The sequence below is a fragment of the Anomaloglossus baeobatrachus genome, chromosome 1 (assembly GCF_048569485.1).
Source record: "Anomaloglossus baeobatrachus isolate aAnoBae1 chromosome 1, aAnoBae1.hap1, whole genome shotgun sequence".
NCBI lineage: Eukaryota > Metazoa > Chordata > Amphibia > Anura > Aromobatidae > Anomaloglossus > Anomaloglossus baeobatrachus.
Genome location: NC_134353.1, coordinates 525247940 through 525270880, shown reverse-complemented (window position 1 = coordinate 525270880; position 22941 = coordinate 525247940). Strand labels below are relative to the sequence as shown.

The window sequence follows — 22941 nt, the reverse complement described above, 5'->3', positions numbered from 1 at the left end:
TTATATCACTTTTTTTTATTTATTTTTGCATTTGAATGTAAGTAACATTTTTTTCACCTATTTTCAGAAATTTTGCTGGAAACAGACTTTTGGAGTGTAGATCCATATATGAGGTAAATGGTATAGATAATTTATCGTGTGTGTGTGTGTGTGTGTGTCTAAATGTCAAAAGATGAAAATGGGTTGTGGACCACAGTGACTTCATATTAATTATACAAACTCTGTTAAGAAGGGCAGTGAGCTCCATAGGGGTGAGCAGGCCCATGACGATCGGGAGGGTGCAGGGTAGTAAGGAGTTAAAAGGTTTTGGTTGGGGATGAGGGAGATAGATGGGGGCATGGGATTGGTGGTTGGTACTGGAGGGGGGATTGGTGGAGAGCAAGGAAGGGGTGGGGGCGTAGTTTGAGGTATAAAGAGAATGTAAAGTGTGTTACCTTCCCTTTCGTCGCTTGAACTTTGTGCCCCCAGGACGTTTGTGCTGCAGCCACTGCGATGGCTGACCTGGCTGCTTTAATGGACTTAGTGCGTGGGGCTGCTGAGGTCCTGGGTGCTGACGTACTACGGGATCAGCTGGCGGCGGTTTGCGGTGCTGGAGCGGTGATTCCTGCTGCTTCTGCGCCCGGGCCTGTTCTACGTGCTCGGCGGTCACGGCCGCCGGTGCGCTACTCCCCCAGTGGAGGGGGGAGAAGGAGATCAAGGAGCCCCTTCAGGGACCCTCCGGCACGAGGGAGCCCCGCGTCTGCTGTGGTGGAGCTGCCGGCTGCCGGGAGGAATCCTCGCCGGAAATCCCGCGGGTCGGAGGTGGGCGGAGCTTCGGCGAGGCCTACTTCCGGTCCGCGGCCTGCAAGGTCCCGGAGCGAAGTAGCGGCAACCCCCGGTGATGTGCGGGCCGGGGGTGGAGCCCAGCGTATCGGATTGGCGGTGGAGACTCCCTGCAGACGGCAGGGGAGCGACTCAGGACGGATCGTGGAGGTGGAGTGCGGCGGCGGGCAGAGACGAGCGGGAGAAGAGTGCGGCGGCCCGGCGGGCATGGTGCGGTCCCGGATTACGGTCCCCTCCGGCGAGGATCGTGCTGGGGGGGTTCCCGGCGTTGGTCAGAGGCGGGACGGCAATCCCGCAGTCGGCAGGGAGGGAGCCCAATGAGCAGGGAGGACGCAGCAGCGGCGCAGCAAGGATACCGGAGGCCAGCAGGGATGGACGGCGGTACGGCGCCACGTCGTGCCAAGAGACCGAGGTCCAGCAGGAGGCGTCCGGAGGAGCGGGGTGCGGTGACCGTGGGGGTCGACGGCCGCCAGGTGCGGGCTGTCCCCTCGCTGGTCCCCCCTGTGGCCGGCAGCGGCAGTTCGGACTCCGGAGGGGATGAAGAGTCGATGGCAGCGACAGGCCGGACGGAGCGACAGCAGGATGATCGGGGCACGGCTGTGCCAACGTCGGTGCAACGGCAGCCTGGTGAGCGAGCGACAGAAATGTTTAATGCTGTGGGTAGTGCGGGCGGGGGAGGGGGTTCCTCCGCGGGAAGTGTTGCGCAAGGGGCGAGTGCGGTCAGTCAATCTGGTCTACCGGGCCCGGAGTTTTGGGGGCAGCTTTTGGGGGTGTTGCAGGGGTTGTCGGCGGAACGGGGTAGTCGAATTGGGCCTGGGGCTCCGGTGGGGGCGTGGGTGGCCCCCTCGGAGGTAGTGCAGACAGAGGCGCCGGGGCGTGAGGTTGCGGCGCGGGACACTACCGCGGTGGTAGATGCGGGACAGGCGGCCGGTGGGGTGGCTGCCGTGGGTGCGAGTAAAGAGGCGGAAAAGGAAAAAGAGAAAGAGGATGAGGTTGTGCGGTTGGATGATAGGGCGCGGAGTGAAATTTATGTGTGTTTTGAAGGTCAGTTGGGGGTTCATTTAAAAAAGGAAGTAGGGGACAAGATTTGGAAAGGGGAGTATGTGGAAATTTTTTCCCTGCTTCCCCTGGAGAAGTTTAATTTGGATAAGGTGAAGCCCAGTGATACAAAAAAGGAGAAGGAGGATGAGGAAAAACGGAGGTATAGGTTGATCCCGAGGACGTTTACCAATTGGCTGCAGGCCTTTGCGATCTTGGCTAGCGTGATTGGGGAAAAGGAGCCGGAGCATTGTTCCGCTCTATTCGGTTATATGGACGCGATAGGGGAGGCGTATAGAGTATACGGAGGATTAGGGTGGTTAAGATATGACGAACAGTTCCGGCAACGGAAGGCTCTGCGGCCTGGTGTTCAGTGGGGACACAAAGATATTTCTTTGTGGATGCGGCTAATGACGGCTCCGGCTCAGCCCTTTCGAGGTGGTGCCGGGAGCCCGGGTGCGAGCGGCGGGTCCCCGGCTGGACAGAAAAAGGGGGCTTGTTGGCAATATAACGAGGGCCAGTGTAAGTTCGGGGCATCATGTCGTTTCAAACATGAGTGTTCCGGATGTGGAGGTTCTCACTCCCTGGCAAGGTGCTTTAAGAAAGGAAAAGGAAAGGCGGGGGAGGGGTCTGGAAAAAGGGAGGACGCCAGTGAGGGTAGAGGCGATGCTTCCCTATCTAAATAGGTACCCGGACGTTAGAGCGGCAGAATTGTTGGCACGTGGTTTTACGGAATGTTTTCGGATTCCGTTTGATTCTGAGGCGCCGGTGTTTCGCCCGGGGAATTTGAGGTCCGCAAAAGAACATCCAGCGGTGGTGAAGGAAAAGCTGCAAAAGGAGGTGGAGTTGGGGAGGATGGCGGGTCCATTCCAGGACCCGCCATTCTCCAATTTAAGGATTTTCCCCCTTGGGGTGGTGCCTAAGAAGGAGCCGAACAAATTTCGGCTCATCCATCATTTATCTTATCCGGAGGGATTGTCGGTGAATGATGGGATATCAACAGAGTTGTCGGCAGTTTCTTATGTATCCTTTGATAAGGCATTGGAGCTGGTAAGGGATGCCGGGCGGGGGGCCCTAATGGCAAAGGCGGATGTGGAAGCAGCTTTTCGTTTACTTCCGGTGCATCCAGAGAGTCTTCATCTCTTGGGGTGTATGTGGGATGGGGAATACTATGTGGATCGCTGCCTGCCGATGGGCTGTTCCATTTCGTGTGCACATTTTGAGGCGTTTAGTACCTTTGTGGAATGGGTAGTCAAGGACGTGGCAGGGGTCCATTCAGTGATTCACTATTTGGATGACTTCTTTTGCGTGGGTCCGGCGGGCTCTTCGGTTTGCTCCTTGTTGTTGTTTACGTTAGAGCGGATTGCGAGGAGCCTGGGTATTCCGTTGGCAAAAGAAAAAACAGAAGGGCCGGTGACTGCTCTATTTTTTTTTTTTTTTTTAGGTATTGAAATTGATACACTGGCAATGGAATGCCGTTTGCCTGAGGGGAAGCTTCTGGATTTGAAGGCGTCGATGCGGTTTTTGTATCAGGCCAAGAAGGTGCGGTTGCGGGACTTGCAGTCAGTGCTCGGGAAATTGAATTTCGCTTGTCGCATCATGCCGATGGGGCGGATCTTTAATAGGAGGCTGGCAAGTGCAACCGCGGGGGTAAGAGCTCCGAATCACTTTGTCAGAGTGACAAAAGTGATGAAGGGGGATTTGTTGGTTTGGGAGAAGTTTTTGGACCGGTACAACGGTCGGACTCTTTGGATGAGCAAGGCTTTGTCCAATAGCCAGTTGGAGTTGTATACTGATGCGGCTGGAGCGACAGGTTTTGGGGCAATTTTTCAGACGCACTGGTGTGTTGGAAAATGGCCAAAGCTTTGGGTGGAAACAGGTCTGGTGAGGAATTTGGCGCTGCTGGAATTGTTTCCCATAATTGTAGCAGTGGAGTTGTGGGGCCCCATTTTTTCCGGAAAAAGGGTTTGCATGCATTGTGACAACATGGCGGTGGTGCATTCCATCAATGCGCTGTCGGCAAAATCCCCGCCGGTTGTGGGGTATTTAAGGCACTTGGTGTTGCGTTGTTTGGAGTTGAACATTTGCGTGGTGGCTCGGCACGTGCCAGGGATTCGAAACGAGGTGGCTGACGCGTTATCACGGTTTCAGTTTTGCAGGTTCAGGAAGCTGGTGCCGGGAGCGGACGCGGATGGAGAACCTTGCCCGGACGGGCTGTGGGACCTGGCATCGGTGTAGCTTTTGAGGGGATTAGGAGATCGGTGTCTGAGGCTACTTGGTGCCGATATCAGGCGGTGTGGAAGGAATGGGCAGAGTTGGAAAGTAGGGACTTCGTGGAGTCGGGTTACAAAGACCGAGTGTTGGGGGTCCTGATGTTAATTAGTGGGGATTTTTCGGCAGGTCGGTCCGTTTCGGTGATGGGTGGCAAGCTGGCGGCATTGGCCTTCCTGTTTCAGATGCAAGGGGTCCGGGATGCGACTAAGGATTTTCTGGTGCGGCAGGCAATGAAGGGTTTTCGGAAAGGGGCCCAGTCACGTGACATGAGGCGGCCGGTGTCATTGCCTTTGCTGGGGCGTTTAGTGGGATGTTTGGGGGAATTGTGTTCGTCTCCTTTTGAGAGGGGGTTGTTTTCGGTAGCTTTTGTATTGGCGTTTTTTGGGGCCTTTCGCATTGGTGAATTGGTCAGCCCGACTAAGCAAGCAATGGGTGGTTTGATGATGGAGGATGTAATGCTGGGGGAGGATAGAGTGGAATGTCGGCTTCGTTTTTCGAAGACGGATCAGAGGGGGCGGGGGCGCTTAGTGGTGTTGTTTGCGTTACCGGGACACCAACTGTGCCCGGTGGTACAGGTTTCGGAGTTTCTAAAGGTACGCGGAGGTTACCCGGGTGTTTTCCTGCGGCATGCGGACGGATTGGCCTTGTCGCGTTACCAATTCATTGCGGTGCTGAAGATGGCCTTAGCTCGGGTGGGGGAGGAGCCAAGTGAATACGGGTCTCACTCCTTCCGGATTGGGGCGGCAACGGAAGCCGCCAGGTGGGGTTTGAGTGAGGATTGTATCCGGCGGATTGGGAGGTGGGAGTCTTCCAGGTTTCGCTTGTACATTAGGCCTCATTTGGTCAGATGATGATTCGGGGGTGGGGAATTCATGTTTTGTGTTTTGATGCTGGTATGTGGCAATTTTTCTTGGCTGTTGCTGTTTTATTCGTGGTGTTTATATTTTGTAGGGCCATGCCTTGTGTGGATCCTCGGGCACTCCTACGTGTATTGGGGAGCGTTGCGGGCGGATGTGCGTCACGATGGTCGGCAGCTTGGAGTGTCGGTGACGGAGGCCCGAGTAAAGTGGCTGGGAATTCGGGGCATGACCTGGGGTAGGGTGCGCCCAGAGGTGGCTTATTATAGCCGTATGGATCGTGACCCGGATGTGTTAATTTTACACGTGGGTGGGAATGATTTGGGAGTAAGGTCGGCAAGGGAATTGAAAAGGGACATAAAGTTGGACCTGTTACATTTGTGGAGGGCGTTCCCGGGCATTGTGATCGTTTGGTCGGACATCATAGCTCGGACGCACTGGCGTTTTGGTAGGTCGGTGGACCATATTAATAGGGCTCGGAGTAAGCTGAACCGGGCAATTGGCAGGTTTGTGGCACGGAATGGTGGTTTGGTGGTGCGGCATAGAGAATTGGAGGAGTCCACGGAACAGTACCTAAGGGGAGATGGAGTTCACCTGACCGATGTGGGTCTGGATTTATGGATGTTGGGTTTGAGGGATGGCCTGGAGCAAGCACTTGGGGTGTGGGGGGCCCGGGCCAAGTAAGGTGGTCACTTGGCCGGTCTGTGGCGGGGGGATAGGTCCGTCTGAGAGGTTGGGAGTACCGACAGTCGGTTTGCTGGTACGAAGTCGCTCAAGGGGAGTGGCTTCGGAGTGGATGGGAACTTGCAGGCGGAGGTCCTGCAGGTTCTGGGTGGGGGTAATTAACGATGGAACGTTATTACCCCTCACCTTGGGCCGGTTGGTCACGGCCGAGGTGGTCCTCTGGGCCGGTTTGGAGGTTACGGCCGGGGGGTTAAGAATGATGGTTGGTTCCCTCTCGGATGGATCTATCGGTGGTTTTGGTTATAAGGGTATATATGTATAAAGGTTATGTTTAACAATGGGTGGCATGTTGAGCCACGAGTTTGGTATACATATATACGGTTAAATAAAAGCTGTGGCCATTCCTTGCAATAAAGTCGTAGTTATCGTCTTTATTTAAGTAAATAGGGTATGGGGGGTAGAACCTGTTAACCTGCTTATCCCTTATAGATGCGTCAAGAAGGGCAGTGAGCTCCATAGGGGTGAGCAGGCCCATGACGATCGGGAGGGTGCAGGGTAGTAAGGAGTTAAAAGGTTTTGGTTGGGGATGAGGGAGATAGATGGGGGCATGGGATTGGTGGTTGGTACTGGAGGGGGGATTGGTGGAGAGCAAGGAAGGGGTGGGGGCGTAGTTTGAGGTATAAAGAGAATGTAAAGTGTGTTACCTTCCCTTTCGTCGCTTGAACTTTGTGCCCACCCGCCCGCCCTTATTATATAAAAAAAAAAAAAAAAAGGGGAGAGTAATATATACAAAAAAAAAAAAAAAAAAAAAAGAAAAAAGAACTACAAAGGGGGTGATGGCTTTTTGTCAAAAAAAAAAAAAAAAAAAAAAAAAAAAAAAAAGAAAAAATGTTTGTTTTGTTGTCACAGCGGGGGGATAGGTCCGTCTGAGAGGTTGGGAGTACCGACAGTCGGTTTGTTGGTACGAAGTCGCTCAAGGGGAGTGGCTTCGGAGTGGATGGGAACTTGCAGGCGGAGGTCCTGCAGGTTCTGGGTGGGGGTAATTAACGATGGAACGTTATTACCCCTCACCTTGGGCCGGTTGGTCACGGCCGAGGTGGTCCTCTGGGCCGGTTTGGAGGTTACGGCCGGGGGGTTAAGAATGATGGTTGGTTCCCTCTCGGATGGATCTATCGGTGGTTTTGGTTATAAGGGTATATATGTATAAAGGTTATGTTTAACAATGGGTGGCATGTTGAGCCACGAGTTTGGTATACATATATACGGTTAAATAAAAGCTGTGGCCATTCCTTGCAATAAAGTCGTAGTTATCGTCTTTATTTAAGTAAATAGGGTATGGGGGGTAGAACCTGTTAACCTGCTTATCCCTTATAGATGCGTCATGTATTGTTCTTATGTCCTGATACTAGTACAGCCACAGTACTACATGTAGGAATACTACTACAGAGGCAGTCCTGTGGACATGGCATAAATGTCTAATATCAGAATATCCTTTTAAATGGATTTCGTCAGAAATGTCCATGTGGGAATAGACCCATAATTCATATGGAAAGTTGCCTTCTAGGACATTGTATAATGCTGGTAGAATAGCATTGTGCATGACAAGCGGGGAAGATGCTGATTAATATGTGGAAACCCTGCATGCTTGTCCAATGCAATATCTATGCTCTTTTTAGCTCAAAGGGCACCTGAATCTTTTTTTTGTTCGTAAAGATTAGATTAGAAGCGGTGTTTGTACAGTATCATTGCAGTGCTCAGAATCCAAAGTTCAGAATTGGCACTCCTGGAAGCTCCATTAACATGCGGTGCTCGGACTTTGTGGGCTTACTATGGGGGAATAGAAATGAGGACACAGAAGAAATGCATATTAAGACTTTCGCTATTCTGGGTTTACATGATTTCAGTTTGGAGGGATCTATGGTGACATATTAATGAGTGGCAATATTTCAATTTGGTGCTTTACAGCCTAGACATTAAAATTATATATGGCAAAATACTTTTTACTGGTAGTGTGATACTGTATACGAGGCTGCTGAGGACAACACATTGGAGATCATTGTATATCTTAATGAAAGTGAACATAAATTCATTACATATGCTGGGCTCAGACGGGCACATTTCACAGCCTGTGGTCTGACCTGAACTTTATCTGTCTAATCACTGCGATCCATGCACATAGACCATGTAATTCCCCTCACTGAAGAAAATATATACAGGGTGCTTAAAAAAAAAAATGTATACACACTTTGAATTATCGTAGAAAATATATTCTCCATTCTACAAGGTTCAATTTCTGGGAGAAAGTAATGTTTTATTTCTTCAACTGGTGGCAACAGTAGCGTCGCTCTAGCTACTCAACCCAGTTAGTGGCAAGGAAGTAACTTCAACATGGCGGATGTACGTTTGAGCTTTGAAGCTCCGGAAGCAGGTAATCAAGTGGTACTGGAAGTTTGAGAATGTTAATGCGGTTGGTTCTAAGACAGTGGAGAAGGGAGTATGATACAGAACCACCTTCAAGGTTAACAATTACACGTCTATGAAACAAATTTGAAGTTCATGGAACAGTGTGTGATGTGCATAAAGGCCGATCAAGGCGCCCTCGTACAGCTACAAGTGATGAATCCTCAACTGCGGTCTTGGAACTGTTTCAGCGTTCACCTCAAAAATCTTCAAGGCAAGGGACATGTCAGAGTAATTTTGAAGAAAGGCAAGTTTCGTGTGTACATTCCAAGGCTGGTGCAACAGTTAAGTGACGACTATCCAGATTGAAGGTTGGAATTTTGTAAATGGATTCAGGAGATGGTGGTACGTGAATCAGGATTTATGAGTAGCATAATTTGGTTGTATGAAGCCCAGTTCAAACTTAATGGAACTGTCAATAGGCACAATTGTGTTTACTGGGCTGAAGATAATCCTCACATTACAATTGAAAAAGCCGTAAATTTGCCTGGTGTAAATGTGTGGTATGGTTTGTCTTCAAGGGGACTTCAAGTGGTGTGTAGAGATATCTCATTGGACGCTTTGATACGATGTACGGAGTCAGTGGTGCCTAGAGTTGAGCGAGTACCTAACTATTTGTACTCGCTATACTCCTAACGAGTACTGTCTAATAGTCGCGTATTCATTCCGAATAACATGTGCAATGCAAGCCAATGGGGAAAAACTTGCACTTGGGCAAATAGTAGAGCATTCAGACTAGCTACTTTTCAAGTTTTTCCCCACTGGCTTGCATTACACATGCTATTCGGAACGAGTATTAGATAGTACTCGTTATGAGTATGGCGAGTTGCAATAGTTAGGTACTCGCTCAACTCTAGTGGTGGCTCATACTCAGAAATGTGTTGATGCTGAAGGCCACCATTTTGAACATTATTAATATTTTCATCAGAAAGTACATTTGTTATTTAAATTTTATTTATTTTGCAAATTGGACTTTAAGCTTCCCATTTCCAGAAATGTAACCTTGTAGAAAGGGAAATACATTTTCTATGAGTTGTATACATTTTTTTTTTTTGTCTAACCATAAAACCCTGCATGATTAATGGGGCCTCATGTCATTCCATAGACATGCACATGTTTGAAAGGTTGTGAATAAGCGGAGAGTAACCTGTTGCCTATCTGACAGGCCGTATAGTAGAAGACACCTGAAGGAGGGGGATGTAATGATGGGAGCACAAGTTGCCAGGTAATGTATTTCATTCAGATTCTTTATGGCACATGCTTAACAATGTGCAAAACTATATTTTAGACCTCAAAGGAGTTTAAAATACAGAGGTCTTGACTTTTAGCAAGTTATAGGACAACTACTTGTTAAACCATACCCGTCGTTTTATTTCATAAATCAATAGTAGACATGAAGATAAACAACTTTGTAATATATCTTATCAGACATATTTGCTTCTTTATCTGCCAGAATTGATCAGTCATTATTAAAATTCTCAATTCTGAGGTAAAATCTGTATTCAATGAAGACTTTCCCATTACTGAGATAGGAGATGGCAGTTGTTACTGATTCATCCTTCCTACCACCGTATCTCCCATTTTAACCAGTGGATGGGTTCAGCGTCCATTGATAACAGGAAAAAAATTGATATTCTTTGCTGGTTACCAAACACTGACCTCTAATGGAAGACTCCTGACAGACTTTGCTGCATCCAGCACCACAGGCAGATGGCTGATTTTGTGGTGGTAAGCTGTGACTGGGCTGGCATTTCTCATGCTGTGGCTTCTGCAGGGGAAATGTGACTTTAGTGTGACTGGCAGCCATTCAGATAAATGGTTGTCCTCATAATACAAGGACAGCTTAAGCCAGTCAGAACCATAGGTGCTCTTGCAAGGCTTTTCTCTCATTTGAATGCAATGGGCCCTCAACCTGTCATATCCATTTGCCCTAACAATGATTGTCTTCATAAGACAACTTTTACTAGACCCCACGGTATTTACGCAAGATTTAAAAATCTGCCACTTGGGGAGTCATAACTAAGGGGTACTTTGCACTTTGCGACATCGCTAGCATCGGCTAGCGATGCTGAGCGCGATAGTCCCCGCCCCCGTCGCACATGCGATATGTGGTGATTGCTGCCGTAGCGAACATTATCGCTACTGCAGCTTCACACGCACATACCTGCTCGGCGACGCCGCTGTGACTGCCGAAATATCCCTCCTTCAAGGGGGAGGTGCGTTCGTCGACGTCACCGCGACGTCACTAATCAGCCGGCCAATAGAAGCGGAGGGGCGGAGGTGAGCAAGATATAACATCCCGCCCACCTTCTCCCTTCCGCATTGCCGTCGGGACGCAGGTAAGGAGATGTTTGTCGCTCCTGCGGGTTTACACACAGCGATGTGTGGACCTGCAGGAACGACAAACAACATCGTACCTGTGGTCGACCTGACATTATGAAAATGACCGATGCTACACAGATCACCGATTTTCAACACTATTGCGATCATTTATCGGCACATCTAGGATTTACACATTGCGATGTCGTTATCGGCGCCGTATGTGAGTCACTAATGACGTGACCCTGTCGATATTCCGTATGCGATGTCGCAGTGTGTAAAGTACTCCTAAGTGTGAGAACATTGATTCTGGTAACCAAAATTTTAAAATGCATTTCTTAAGAAAATGTAGGACTCTGCATTGCGACACTGTTTTTGGATATAGTTGTTTTTTTGTTTTGTTTTTTATAGATTCTTTTTTTTTTTTTCTCCCCTCATCTAGGGTAATAGAAAGTAAAAATTCTGCATTCCCAGTGGGTGGATATCATGTAACACAAGGTGGCTGGACAACACACTTTATATCTGATGGCAAAGGTATATATCCGCTGCTTTCCGAATGGCCTGAATCTCTGCCTAAATCACTGGCAGTTGGCGCAGTAGGCATGCCTGGGTAAGTTGTGTGTGGTTGATGTGTTTTTTTTTTTTGTTTTTTTTTTAACTTAAGAGAACACTTTTTTTTTAGATCTTGAGGAAACATTCAGGGAACATATATATTCTTTTTCCTATTCTTTTTCCTTCCTGAGCAGGGCTCTTAAGCGAGTTGCAGGGACGGACATAACATTGGTGCACCTTGCACTTGTACAATAGTCCTAATAATAGTGGACCACTGTCTTCCTCAAAGCATTTTCTTACTTAATGGCTCTCAATTACTGGTGTATTGTTGGAAATAAATAATACTTCAGGATGAGCTATGGGATGAGAGGGAGGAACCTATATACAATTCTTGTCTTGCCCAGGGTCTCTACAGTTGAGTTGTGCATACTTGGCTTCTCGTACGCTTTTAGGGGTTCAACTGTAGTCAAATGAGAAGCCAAGTATTCTCGTAATTTGCTGAGGATGGAAAAAGGTAAACTAGTAAAACCAGGGCATCTTCCTGGTTGTAATACATTTTATGAATACTTTGACTTCTGTAGGGAAAGAAGCTGGACACATCTGCCAATGGTTTATCTCCCCGAAAAATAAATGTGTAAGAATCTAAAACTGCCTAATTCCATGTATGTGGGAACTCTCAATGGATCGGACAAACTGTGGCCACTAGGACATGCTTACCACTGTCTTACAATTGCAACAGGCTGGATCCCATTTTGAAAAAGTGCCCAAACAGTGTTTTACAGTTCCTCAAATAACTGTTCTTGTAATAACCTGCAGGTAACGGGATACGCAAGGACTGCACGGAACCACGGGGGTTAATCAATGCAAATTTAATAATGTATTGCACAACACAGGTGGAGGAAAAGTGAGGGAAGGGAGCACAGCAGTGGAGATAATGCAATATACATACAACCACTTTGAATAACTTGTCAAGGGTAGGAAGCCTCAGATTGTACTCCCAAAAGCAAAACACAGAAATCCTTATTAAACAAAAAAACGCAGAGTCCTTGTTATCTTACTTGCATAACACAGTGCAGAGTCTTTTCCTATCTGTCCCTAACTAAAGTAGTGTGCACACTTAACTGCAGGTTTCAGCGTGGGGTACCTCGTCACCGTTGGGGCCCGTATTCCGCTGGCAGACACCTCTAAAGTTCAGTCTTTGTCCCGGGTCTGTAACTTGCACGTGCTGCCTGGCTCCTCGCTCCACATCCAGCCTCTTTGGATCTGTGTCTTGGGGGGGGACACCACGCAACACTCTGAGGTACTTGGACCTCGGAAAAACAGGGCAGACTCAGGCCTTCTATCTTACAGCCCACTCCAGCACACTCCTCTCTGCCAAAAACACAGCCACATGTAGACTCCTCCTCCTCCTGTTCCAGACTCAATCTAGTCACTTGAGCAGCAGGTGGCAGCATAACACAAGGAAGTCCACCAAACAGTCTTTTAACCTATATATATATATATATACATATAAATGTTAACAGGTCTTACATTTCCCCCCCTCTTTAACCTCGGCCGTCCCGGCCGATACACTCCTGAGGCACTCTGCAAAGGGGCACACGGTGGCAACTCCTGCCCTGCTTCACAACCTGTTGCTTGGGAGCCAATGTCGTAAAACAGGATTCAGTGACAGAACACACAAATTCATCTGCCAAGTACCGATCAGGGGGAATACCAGCATTAGCCCGCTCAGTCCGGCGTGGCACCACAGCTAACTCGCCAGACGTCGGCGCCGTATCAGGGAGTACAGTATTCTCGTCCCCATCTCTGGAGATTAGTGACTCCTGCTCTGCAGGGGTGGCACCTGTGTCTTGAACGGATGGGGGTGTGGATCTCTCCCAGTCTGTTGGGTTGGTCGGGGCCCGCCACCATTCTTCATCATCAGAGCCCTCTTCGAAGGTAACAGGAACAGGCACAGGCACCGTCTCCGGGGTACTTTGTCTGGTCCTGTCTTCTGAATAGCAGGGCCTCAGCATATTACGATGCAGGATGAGGGTGCCGCCTCTTTGCTCGCCTCTCACTTCGTATACTGATCCATGGGGCGAGATTCTTCTGATCACAATGTACGGCTCTGTTTTCCAGCGCTCGCTCAACTTGTGTCTCGGGTGTTTCTCTGCAACTAGTACTCTGTCTCCTGGTAAGAACGGGGTTTCACACACAGGTTTCCGCTGCGGGTGTGTCTTTTCTTGCAACCGCTTGGTGACAATTCGATGGATAGTCTCCAGCCGTCGACGGTGACAATCAACCCAGGAACCTACGCTCTGACCTTCACTGATCTCGGGGGGAGCTAGGTTCAGCTCTTCAATGCCTCTTCCGGCTCTTCCAAACAGTAGCACGTATGGGGTGTACCCAGTGGTGGAGTGGACACGATTATTGTACGCCCACACGAGTTCTGCGAGATAGCCGGGCCAGTGATTCTTACGATCATCCTCCAACGTGCGTAGCATTTGTAGGAGGGTCCGGTTAAATCTCTCGCAGGCTCCGTTGCCCTGTGGATGATAAGGCGTAGTCCTTGACTTCTGCATTCCGTAAATCCTTTGCAGCTCTCTCATGACACTGCCCTGAAAGCAAGCTCCTTGGTCAGAATGTATTCTTTTGGGGCAGCCGTACACCCGGATAAAGTCATCACTGATGGCTCGAGCAGCTGATTCAGCCGTCTGATCTCTAGTGGGCGTCACCACCGCAAATTTGGAGAAGTGATCTGTCATCACAAGGCAGAACTGATAGCCCCGGTGGGAGTGGCCAATCTTCAGATAATCGATCATGAGTACTTCCAACGGCTCTTTGGTTACAATAGTCTGTACTGGTGCTTGCTGTGGAGGAGCCTTACTTAACTCGCAGGAACGGCACAGTTTACAGGCCTTCTCTACTGCCCGAAGCATCTGAGGACAGTATACTATTCTTTGCAACCACTGGTAAGTCTTGTCCGGTCCGAAATGGGCTCCCTTCTCATGCGCCTCTCGGGCCAATGGTACTGCCATCTTCTGGGGTATCACTACTTGCCACCGTACTTCCAACTCTGTAGCTAGGTGCACCTTCCGATACAGCATCCCTTCTTGCACCGACAGCTTATCCCACTGGCTGAGAATCTGGAGAGTCGTGCCAGCCACCTCTGTTCCATTGCTCCCAGTTTGGCGGTGGAGACGTGAGCCAGGGGGTTATTATCCGTATAGACTTCAATTTGAGCTCCCGTGAGATATTCCGAGAACCTTTGGGTTATTGCCCATACTAGTGCCAGTAATTCCAACCGAAAGGAACTGTAATTCTCGGGGTTGCGCTCGGCTTCTCGCAACGTCCGACTTCCATATGCAATCACCCGTTCAGTACCATTCTGTACCTGGGCCAGTACTGCACCCAGGCCGTAGAGGCTCGCGTCTGTATACAAGCGAAAGGGGACCTTATAGTCTGCATAGGCAAGCACAGGGGCGCTAACCAAGGCCTCTTTCAATCGGTGTAAGGCTTCTGCTTGTCTTGGTCCCCAGCAAATTTTCTGTGCTTTTGGTCCTTTCGCAGTGCCTCGGAGCAATTCGTGCAAAGGTTCTGCCTCCTTCGCGAAATCTTTGATAAAGCGACGGTAATATCCGGCTAGCCCCAGGAAAGCTCGAACCTCCCGCACTGTGCTGGGTGTGGGCCATTCTAGCACTGCTCTCACTTTCCCATCGGAGGGCTGTACGCCGGCTTCCGACACCTTGTGTCCGAGATATTCAATCTCTTCCTGAAAGATCCGACATTTTTTTGGTTTTAGTTTAAGCCCATGGGCCCGTAACCGCTGAAACACTTGGCCCAGGTTTTCTAGATGTTTCTCAAAGGTTGCAGAATACACTACTATGTCGTCCAGGTAAATCAATGTGGCCTCGAAGTTCATGTCTCCAAGGCAACTTTCCATGAGGCGCTGAAAAGTTCCTGGGGCATTATTTAGTCCAAACGGCATGCGATTGAACTCGAAGAGTCCCATGGGTACAATAAATGCGGTCTTGGCCTTGTCTTTCTCTGCCACAGGGACCTGCCAATATCCGCTGGCCAGATCGAGGGAGGAGAAGTAACGTGCCTTTCCCAACGCCGACAGGGACTCCTCTATCCGGGGCAGAGGGTAGGAATCACGAACCGTGCATCCATTAAGCTTGCGGTAGTCAACACAGAAGCGGGTAGACCCATCCTTTTTCTTGACCAGCACGATTGGGGCAGCCCATGGACTCTGACTTTCTCTTACCACCCCGCTCTTCAGCATCTGCGCCAAAAGCTCTTTTACCTCTTGGTAGTACTTTGGGGGTATTTGCCTGTACCTTTCCCTGATCGGTGGGGCATCTCCTGTGGGTATTTCGTGCTGAATCTTGTCAGTACAGCCGAAATCTTCTGCGTGACGGGAGAACGTGGCTTGATTCTCCCAAATAAAGTCCTCTATGGCTTGGGCTTGCTCTGAATCGAAGGGGCTCAGGTCCACTCCCATCTGCCCTAAGATGACGCGACTGTTCCATTGATCAGTGGGTTTCTCTTTTCTTTCCATAGAAAGAGCCCAAGTCCAGGCTTCCCCTGCCATGGGCTGCAATTCAATCGATTCTGCAGCCGCCACCTCTTCAGGCGCCAGGTAGACATGGGCCAGAACAACTCCCGAGGTCAAGGTGTAGGCCCGTTCACCGGTGTTCACGCAACGGAAAGGGACCCTTCCATTTCTTACTGTTGCTAAAGTGCGAGCCACCAACGGTTCGTCTCCGTTCTCTTCACCACGGTAAGGCTCCACCAACACCTCCATCCCCTCGAGTGTACGGTGGGCCCCGACTGGCAAGGTGAGGACTGTCTCACGATTTGGAGGTAGAGTAATTGTTGTCTGTCTTGGGACTCGAACCCTCCCCACCGGGTAGCGGCTCCCACCATTCTTCCACAGTCCTCGGGCACGGATAAGGTGTTGGAAGACCTTTTGGGCAGGCCTGTTAGCAACTGTCGTCTTCCAGTAATCACAGCCCCCCTTGTTGAAGAGCAACTGGTCTAATTCTTTCAGGACGTTCATGCCCACGATAGCTGGCACCTCTCTGTCGTACCGGCCCTCCGTTAACACAATCCCTTTTTTGCCTAAGTTCTGGCCACAGGCACGTATGTTCATCCACACGACCCCTACAACCGGAATGGGAAGATTGTTTGCAGCCCTCAGTTTGATATGTGCCCCTTTGTCAATGGATACAGTTTGTCCAAAATGTTGGTAGAAGAACTGTTCTGGCATGGTGGTCACTTGGGACCCAGTATCCATCAGGCATTTTACTTCTTTCCCTTCAAATTCGGCCGTGATCGTCGGCGTGCAGGCTGCTATATCTTCAGGGCGTTGGTTTTCTCTAAGCTCAGTTGGTCTCCCCACCATGTGCCCATCCATGGAGGGAGGCACTAGTTTAACGGCGGTCTTTCTTGAGAAGTCTTCCTCTCCGGACAGTGTCGCAATAAATGGTTCCGATTTCCACAGTTCCAACATTGGTAGTCTCCAGCGGGTCTCGGTCGTCTCTGCTCGATCTGTCCCCTCTCTTCTTGATAGGTATGCGTGCGGGTATTTGGCCGCGGTGCTGTCGATCTTACTTCTGACGCCGGGGCTTGCATATTCTTCAGCAACTCTTGTAGAGCAGTAACAGTCTCTTGTAACTGATCCACTTTAGCCTCAAGTTGGCTCGGTTCTCGGTTTTTCTCACCCGGGACTACCTTATGCATACAAACTTCTCCCCAGGCGTTCTGCGGGTCGCAATTTTCAGTTTGTGTGCGGGAGACTGCTTCTTCCAATATCTCCTGGAAAGTTAGTTTTTTTTCTACCCTGAGCCGTTCACGGAGGGCACCTTTGATCTTGGGGTTATGTAATCCGCGGAGGAATTGATCTCGCAGGGTACGGTCAGCATAACCGGGGGTTTGTGCTAGCTCTGGCTCTGCTGTAAGCATTTGTCTCATTATTCTCTGGAGTGCATTTGCATACTGTGGCAGACCTTCTTCTTCACCCTGCAGCCTGTAGAACAGTTGCGCCTGTAAATCTCCTGCTTCTGGTTTCCCGCCATACACTCTCTCAAGAATCTTCACCACCTGCTCTAACGTCTTTCGTTCACTCTCAGGGCGCAATAAAATAGTCTCTTGAGCATGGCCTTCAAGGGCAATCAACAGTATCTCCCCTTGATTTTCTGCAGTCACTCCTGCTACTCTCAACATGCCCCTCACTCTCTGCGCCCAGTCATGGAGAGGTACATTGTTGCCAGTAAATTTTGGTATATGGGTCAGCATAGCCCCCAGGGACAGCTGCCTTGCTGGTATTCCCCCATCAGGTTGTATTAGAACACCTCCATCAGCGACACCCCCCTGTCCGTCCATTGTTCCGTACCAGCCTGCGTATCCTGCCGACTACGCCAAATGTAATAACCTGCAGGTAACGGGATACGCAAGGACTGCACGGAACCACGGGGGTTAATCAATGCAAATTTAATAATGTATTGCACAACACAGGTGGAGGAAAAGTGAGGGAAGGGAGCACAGCAGTGGAGATAATGCAATATACATACAACCACTTTGAATAACTTGTCAAGGGTAGGAAGCCTCAGATTGTACTCCCAAAAGCAAAACACAGAAATCCTTATTAAACAAAAAAACGCAGAGTCCTTGTTATCTTACTTGCATAACACAGTGCAGAGTCTTTTCCTATCTGTCCCTAACTAAAGTAGTGTGCACACTTAACTGCAGGTTTCAGCGTGGGGTACCTCGTCACCGTTGGGGCCCGTATTCCGCTGGCAGACACCTCTAAAGTTCAGTCTTTGTCCCGGGTCTGTAACTTGCACGTGCTGCCTGGCTCCTCGCTCCACATCCAGCCTCTTTGGATCTGTGTCTTGGGGGGGGACACCACGCAACACTCTGAGGTACTTGGACCTCGGAAAAACAGGGCAGACTCAGGCCTTCTATCTTACAGCCCACTCCAGCACACTCCTCTCTGCCAAAAACACAGCCACATGTAGACTCCTCCTCCTCCTGTTCCAGACTCAATCTAGTCACTTGAGCAGCAGGTGGCAGCATAACACAAGGAAGTCCACCAAACAGTCTTTTAACCTATATATATATATATATACATATAAATGTTAACAGGTCTTACATTCTCATCCCACTAAATGATCCATTTTTATCTCAAATGTCGCTACCTGTAGTGAATAGTTTACATGCATACTTAGCAACACCGTTTTCCATCTTATTTATCAGATTAACAGCATATTTTGGCCTTTTGGAAATCTGCAAGCCTAAGAAAGGAGATGTAGTTCTTGTCAATTGTGCTGCTGGAGCAGTTGGGTCAATTGTGGGACAGATCGCCAAGTTAAAGGTAAGTACCGGTAAATGTGTGTTGTTGTTTTTTTTTTTTTTTTTATGTGATGCTTAGATTGTCAGCCTGGTTTTCCACATCTCTGGTACATCCCTGGGATATGCCATAAATGTTCTATATACTAGTAGTCAAGATTGTGGAAACTTTTTTAAAAGTGCATTCTGATGTTTTATTGTATGTATTGGATGTATTACATCTTTATTGTAATACCAACACATTATAGCTCTTTGGAAACTACTTTGATATATAATGTAAGGCAACAAATTTTTGTTTCATTATTTGAATAATATCCAGGTAAAAAAAATACAACAAAGGTTTGGGGTTAGTATGACCTGGCTTTCCTTGACAAAGGAACACTTAAAATAAATAATTAGAAAGAAAACTGGAATGTTCCCCAAGGAGAAATTTCTCAACTTTTCTAAAGTTATCAAGACTTAGTATAAAACAAGGGGTTTTAAGGATTCACTCACACTTACGTATCAATAAGAGTGCAATCTACTAAAAAAAAGTTGCATTACACTCTGATTAATGTTGTTCAATGATTTGGTGCTGCTCAGCAGATTTTGTGTTTGTTTTTTTTCCCTCAGCTGTATTTGGCTCAAGCGGAAAAAATTGCATCATGCTGCGTATGTTCATGTAAATCTTTAGTAGTTAAAAGAATAATATGGAGATATGCAGACTTTTACATTCGTCCCCAAACTCTGATGTGCCAGCTGATTTTAAAATATCACATTAATATATCTTATAGTGCCCTTACGTATTCTGGTTCAGCCATGGGGACTTACTAGTAGCCACTGGCCAAATCTAGGGAGAAGTATCCAGCTTTCCCTAGTGCCAACAGGGATTCTTCTATCCTCAGCAAGGGATACAAATCTCGAAACAAGCAGGCGTTCAACCACCAATGGTCTACACGGTGTCTACGGAATCCCGTGCTTGCTCCAGATCAACACGATGGGCGCAGCCCATGGGCTCTGGCATACTGGTATCAACCCATTTTGGAGCATATGGCCCAGCAAATCTTTCACTACTTCATACATCTGGGGTGAAATCTGATGGCATCTCGCTAACTGGGTCTCTAGTTCTCATATGGATTTGATTCTGGATGGCTTCTGTTCACCAAGTCGTTGTCATGTCAGGCAAACACTTCCTCGTATTTCCCCAACAGAACTTCCACCTGTCTCAGTTGTGTAGAGGAGAACTCATACATAGAATTAGGTATCTGTTCCATGATGTCACAACAGTCTCTTGCCTTGCACCTTTTCTTCTTCTGCTCGATAAACACTGACAATATCCACAGATCTCTCTCCACAGGAGTTAACTTATCATCACCCTATTTTATGACTCCTCGCCATTACTCTTCCATGGTGTACTGTCACTGGAGTGCAGGTGACCAGTAGTCTAGGCACCACTTCCCTGGTCCCGTGGGGTTCAATTTGTACATCCACTTCCTCCAAAGGCACACAAGCCCAAACTGGAATAGTAAGTACTGTCTAGCCATGTGGCAATCGGAGCAGTAGTAACTGGCATCACCACTTTTCCCAAGGCCTGGGAAGCGATTTGATGGATTCTGAATTTGACTTTCCCAGTTTACTTATTGAAGCACCCTTCTGCTACTGCAGTGCCAAGTCGTAAGCTTCCAGTCGTTTCTTCACCTGCTGCCTGCCAGGAACTGTCCTACTTCCTTCAGGACGTTCATCCCCAGGGTCACAATGGGTCAAACCCCGATATGGCCTTTTACCAGCACAATCACCTTCTTTCCCAGATTCCATCCGCAGACACTTATCTCCATCCATACCACCCCCGCTACTATGATTGTTGGTGGCCTCCACTTGATCGGGCAATATTTGGGAAGTTATGACTGAAGTATACTTCTGGCATTGTGGTCAGTTGGGATCCTGTGTTCATTGGGCAACTAATCCTCTACCCATTTAACTTGGCCCACTGTGTGGGCTTATCAGAACTGACATCTTCGGAGCCCTACAGAAGGACCTAGCCCTGCATTATGTCCCTTGAAGGGATGCCTAGATCTTTGTTCCCTGTTTCTCCCTTTTCTCTGAACCCGATGGAGTAGGTGAATTCTAAGTACCCTGTGCACAGTCTAATCACCGTGCATGTCTTCTAGAACTCTAATCACCTTATATACTTTATCACGGTGTTGTCGTTTGTCTGAACATGACAGTCTATCAGCCCTGCTGACTTTGGACAGAGAGGCCCATCTCTGCCTGTGAGGCAGATGTCATAGGTAGAGATGAGCGAGTACTCTAATATTCGTGATCGCTATACTCGTAATGAGTACTTTGTAATACTCGTGAATTCGCTACAAATAGTGAATACAATGCAAGTCACTGGGAAATGCGAGTAATTTTCTGCTGGACTCAACAGAGAGGTCTGGGGGCCTGATGAAAAGGCTGAAATGGATGGGAAAGTGATGAAACCGAATGGGGAGAGCCTGAAAAATATGCCTGCATGCTTTTCTGACTCCCATTTGGTTTCTGGGAATGAGGATGTCTCAGTATTACGCCACTTATTCTCTCTCCTTCTCTCCGCTTCATACTCACTGGCGCGGCTGTCACACTGCTCCGCTGCCTCTCATTCTTCTTCCCTACCCGCTCATTAGCCACATCACATATTCACTGCACCCGCTCATTAAGCCTAATAACATATTCACTGCTTCTCCCTGTGATTGGTTGCAGTCAGACCTGCCCCCAAGCTGAGTGACCGCTGTCTGACTACAACCAATCACAGCTGCCGGTGGGCGGGTCTATATCGTACAGTAAAAAATAAATAAATTTTTAAAAAAACAGCGTGCGGTCCCCCCAATTTTGATACCCAGCCAAGATAAAGCTTCACAGCTGAGGGTTGGTATTCTCCGGATGGGGAAACCCACATTTTCGGGAGCCCCTCCAGTCTAAAAAATATCAGCCAGCAGCCGCCCAGAATTGACGTATCCATTAGATGCGACCATCTTGGAGTTTTACCTCGCTCATCCTGAATACCCTATGCAGTTACAATCGGGATATTAAGGAGTTAATGATAGCCCATAGCAGACACTAAGTCCTAGATAAATCAATTCAAGCTTCTCTGAGACACCTCTTTTCATTAATTTGTAAGTGAAAGAGAAAATAAGCACAAACACTGAAAGAATCCTTTATTTGGAATAAAATACAAAAAAGCACCCTCTTTCACCACTTTATTAACCCAAAAACACACAAGTCCGAGGTAATCCACACGAGGTCCCACGACGGTCCTGGCTCTGCTACATCCGAGCCTAGAGAGACCGCAAACATGTCCAATCTCTCCAGGCTCCAGGGAAACACTGACAAGAAGGACCCAGCTGGCAGCAGTGACGTCACTCAATTCATCGGCGGTCATACCCGGGTTCCCACTGCATGACCTTTAGTGACCTGAAGAACTCTGGCCTAAAGTGCGTGATCGTGTCACACACCCTGCCAGTACTTTAACAGTGACAATGCCGTCATGGAGGTGCGGGCTGCCCTCCACTCCCCGGACAGCATTGTCAGTGTTAAAGTGCGGGGCCTGTCCCGCTCTCCATCAGCACTTCAACACTGACCATGCCGTCCAGGGGAGTGGTGATTATAGCCTGCCATCTGCTGTGAGCCGGGTGTGTCTCGGCAGCTCCTCCTGGCAGTGCACACAGCTCTGACACAAAGAGCTGCAGAAGACTGAGGTCAGTGCATGCTGCGGTGAGCAGTGATCACACCCTGCCATCTGTTGTGAGCCAGGTGTGTGTCGGCAACGCCTCCTGGCATATCCCACAGCTCTACCAGGAGGAGCTGCCGAGGTCAGTACATGCTGCGGTGATCACAGCCCACCATCTGCTGTGAGCCGATGTCTCGGCAGCTCCTCCTGTCGGAGCACGCCGCAGCATGTACTGACCTCTGCAGCTCCTCCTGTCAGAGCTGTGTGCTCTGCCAGGAGGAGCTGCTGACACACTGTGCCGCCCCCGTGCCAGCAGCCGGGTCACTGCTCGGATCCGGATCCGCGGTGGCTCGAGGGGTCTCCGGACCCGGGGGTCGCGCGGCCACTCGAATGAAAGGGGGGGGGATTATGTATAGGGGATTAGGAAAGTTCGTGCCGACACCCATGGTGCGTGGTAATGTGAGGGACCACCTCTGCCGCTGGGGAGCCCGGTGACGATGGTGTGAAAGCCTGATGTTTAACCCCCTCCGTGGGTAGAGGGTTTGTGTCCCGGGGCCCCTTGATGGTGAGATGGTAGTTGGGTGCCGTTGGGGATAGGAACAGGGGTTTTCAATGTACTCACTCATTCCAAGAATAACTACACTGACAGCTTGTAAACCAGAATTCTGAGCACCACTGTAGCTTATAGGGTGCACGCTTGAATCCGTTCCCTTGGTGTTGCTGTTAGTCTGTGGCCCTGTCCTTGGCACCTTTGTCTCTGTTGGACCCGTGGGTATAAACTCTTCGGGTCCCGCTCACCCGTATGGCTAATGGAGTGAGCTTGCTCTCAGGGTTAACGTGTAGGATTTATTTGGACTGTATTGGGAAAGTCCTATCCCATCGGTGCGCTAGTACCCCAAACCCCGATTTTTTTTT

The 22941-nt window shown here is 49.0% G+C and overlaps 1 protein-coding gene across 2 annotated transcripts in view; it reads left to right on the top strand.

Annotated features, from left to right (window-relative positions):
- The window catches only part of LOC142295873 (prostaglandin reductase 1-like), a 76917-nt gene that overhangs the window by 18842 nt on the left and 35134 nt on the right, over positions 1-22941 (top strand). Inside the window, exons 3-6 of one of the 2 annotated variants that reach the window (XM_075338974.1) lie at positions 68-113; positions 9301-9360; positions 10897-11064; positions 18249-18366. In XM_075338974.1, the coding sequence (XP_075195089.1) occupies positions 68-113; positions 9301-9360; positions 10897-11064; positions 18249-18366 (392 nt within the window). The remainder of the gene's footprint in view (positions 1-67; positions 114-9300; positions 9361-10896; positions 11065-18248; positions 18367-22941) is intronic. The other variant, XM_075338983.1, reaches the window with a different exon arrangement.